The following is a 2963-nucleotide window of genomic DNA, read 5'->3' as shown; positions in this document are numbered from 1 at the left end:
TATACCGTATATCGCAAATCGGCCAAAAAATACAGAGATATGAATTTTTGCCCATATCGCCCAGCCCTATGTCTGAATGACATGTATAATTCAGTTTAGACAGCAAAAATGTTTAGCGTCTGTGGTATTAAAATGATCGAGACGCTGGCGGAATGAACAAGCTCTTGAGAGAGTTATGAGTGAGGGCACGGGCGCAGCCTCCGTGTTGCCAGAATCAGCTATTATAAGCATTTTTGGACTTGTCTTTTCCACTTAATTTGACACTTTATAAAGTTAATGAAGTGGGAAGTTGCAGTTTAGGGTCAGCGATATCTTTATCTTAACTTGTTTGCAAAAGATTTTAAATAATTTGGTTTATTTTATATTTATTGTTAGTTTTTTATTTGTTTTGATAACAATATCTGGCAACACTGCATCGTCCGCACTTAAACTGAAAGTAATCAAAAAAGCCCATGGACATGTTATTGCTGACAGGATACCACATTCTGTAAGGCAAATGCAAAAAATATCATGATATTATCTGTCTGAAACGTTATCAATATTATCAAAACAGTAGCATTTAACACTAGTCTAGAGATCTGTAGAACAAGTAGGTTACAGAATGAAATGAAATAGCCTATGCAAACACTAGCCATGAAGAAGTCTATGCTATGTCATTCAGTATAGTAATTAAATTTTCACAAATCATGCTAAAACATTCATAAGAACACTAGACAAATTTATCATCTATATAGCATTGATTATTAATGAAAACTATAACAGTAATATGTATTGTTGCATGATTAATTAACAACTGATAAAATTATCTACCCCTATCCTATAGGCTAGTAACAAAATAACAAATTTTGATGCAATAAATATGGTATAATTTAACAGTGTTCATCCCTCCAAAACAGAGAAAACATCTTTCACATACATCTATATCTCTGTCCATTTTAAAGTGTTAGTATAATGAATTGTATTTGTAGGGGTTATTATAACACAATTCTTAACCCCACTCCAGACCTCACTAATTTTCAAACCCTGGCTACAGCCATGTTTGCAACGATTTGTATTGTGAAAAAAACGCTATACAAATAAATGTGTATTTAATTGAATATGGAAAAAGAGTTTAGACAAAGATCTCATTTAGTGTTCTATACAAGAAAGAAATCATACAGGGTACAAACAAGGCTGACTCTTTTTGCTCTACCTGCAAGCTTGCCGTTTGCAATCATATTTGTGGCCACCAGTTTAATGGTGCTCTGAGACGGGCCGGATGAGGTGATGGTGGTCACCAGACAGGCTTTGAGAGAGTCACAGTAGTAGCTGGAGTTATCTGCACTGGTCTCCAAAAGCAACTGCACTGCACGGTCCGTCTGATGAGGAAAGAAAAAGATAATAGTTTATTCTGATCATTATTAGTCAATTGAAATATTTTAATTGTATAGAACATTTAAATTAAAATGACAGAACATTGGAGTCATATTCCACTTTCCAAAAGTAATAAGACTGCAAAGCACAGCTTCCAGAGGATTTAATAAATACTATTGTGTTCACCTATGATGTGGTATGGGCTAGTTGTTTCATTTAATCTAAGAACCTTGCACATCAGATGATAAATTGTAAGCTTATTAATAGGGCATACATCACTCCAAGTAGACTGTATAAAATTAACGTTAGATCAGACCATTATTGTAATTTCTGTAATAAGTCTAGGTGTAAGCTCATATATGCATATGTTCTGGGAATGTCCAACAATTCTGGACATTTGTGTGCACTGTTCTCCCTGATTTTCTACACCCAGAGATACCACAGGATCCCATAATCTTCCTGCTATTGGATGACTGGTACAGCTGCCAAAAAGACTGTTTTAAAGGATACAACCACCTCTACAACTTTTACTTGGCTATCCTACTTTAGAGATATCACTTTAATTGAAGGTACTACTTGCCAAGCTTAATGGAGCAAAGTACAGAACTATTCTGGCCAGAAAGTACTAGAACTGGGCAGAAATTGCTGAGGTGTTGTTAGAGAAGCTAAAGCCTGGATCTCCTATCTCATTTATCTGGTCTACATTTTAAGGTGGACATTTTTTCGTGGCATCTGTTTGTGTATAGTACTTCTGATTTGTGATTTAGGGTCTGTTTCATACATGCTGAAATTCTAAAACAGAAATTTTGATGACAAAAAAAAAAAAAAGTGTTTAACATCAGTTTTGAGATTACTAGTAATCTTCCCTTCCTTTTAAGGTTTTAGTTTAGTGAATTTAACTTCCGCTTTAAAAGCCTTATTTTTGTTTTTAGATTGCAATGTTACAATGTTAGAATGAAATGTGATTTTAACCCTTTTTTGCACATAATATAAAGGCTTACACATGGTTACATTCACTTTATTTATTTTCATAGCCTTTAATATATATTGTTTTGTCGGACAATATTGGGGCAGTAAGTGAAATATATATATATATAAGAACACTCTCCAGGAGGTAGGTGTGTCACTGTCAAAGTCTACAATCAAGAGAAGACTTCACGAGAGCAAATACAGAGGGTTCACCACAAGATGCAAACAAGGCCAGATTAGACTTTGCCAAAAAACATCTAAAAAGGCCAGAGCACTTCTGGAAAAGCATTCTTTGGACGGCTGAAATTAAGATCAACCTGCACCAGAATGACGGGAAGAAAAAAGTATGGAAAAGGCTTGGAACAGCTCATGATCTAAAGCACACAAAATCATCTGTGAAACATGGTGGAGGCAGTGTGATGGCATGAGCATGTATGGCTTCCAGTGGCACTGGGTTACTGGTGTTTTTTGATGATGTGACAGAGGACAGAAGCAGCCGGATGAATTCTGAAGTGTATAGGGATGTACTGTCTGCCCAGATTCAGCCAAATGCAGCAAAGTTGATTGGACAGTGCTTCATAGTACAAATGATACAAATACAGCAAAAGCAACCCAGGAGTTTTTGAAGGTAAAAAAGTGGA

At 35.6% G+C, this 2963-nt stretch overlaps 1 protein-coding gene across 1 annotated transcript in view; it reads right to left on the bottom strand.

Annotated features, from left to right (window-relative positions):
• The window catches only part of wdr11 (WD repeat domain 11), a 153299-nt gene that overhangs the window by 14401 nt on the left and 135935 nt on the right, over window positions 1-2963 (bottom strand). The window contains exon 22 of the mRNA XM_016567154.1: window positions 1193-1358. Within this exon, the coding sequence (XP_016422640.1) occupies window positions 1193-1358 (166 nt within the window). The remainder of the gene's footprint in view (window positions 1-1192; window positions 1359-2963) is intronic.

The sequence above is a fragment of the Sinocyclocheilus rhinocerous genome, unplaced genomic scaffold (assembly GCF_001515625.1).
Source record: "Sinocyclocheilus rhinocerous isolate Xijiao unplaced genomic scaffold, SAMN03320098_v1.1 scaffold552, whole genome shotgun sequence".
NCBI classification, from domain to species: Eukaryota; Metazoa; Chordata; class Actinopteri; order Cypriniformes; family Cyprinidae; genus Sinocyclocheilus; species Sinocyclocheilus rhinocerous.
The sequence above is the reverse complement of the archived record's forward strand: the minus strand, read 5'-3'. Positions and strand labels throughout refer to the sequence as shown.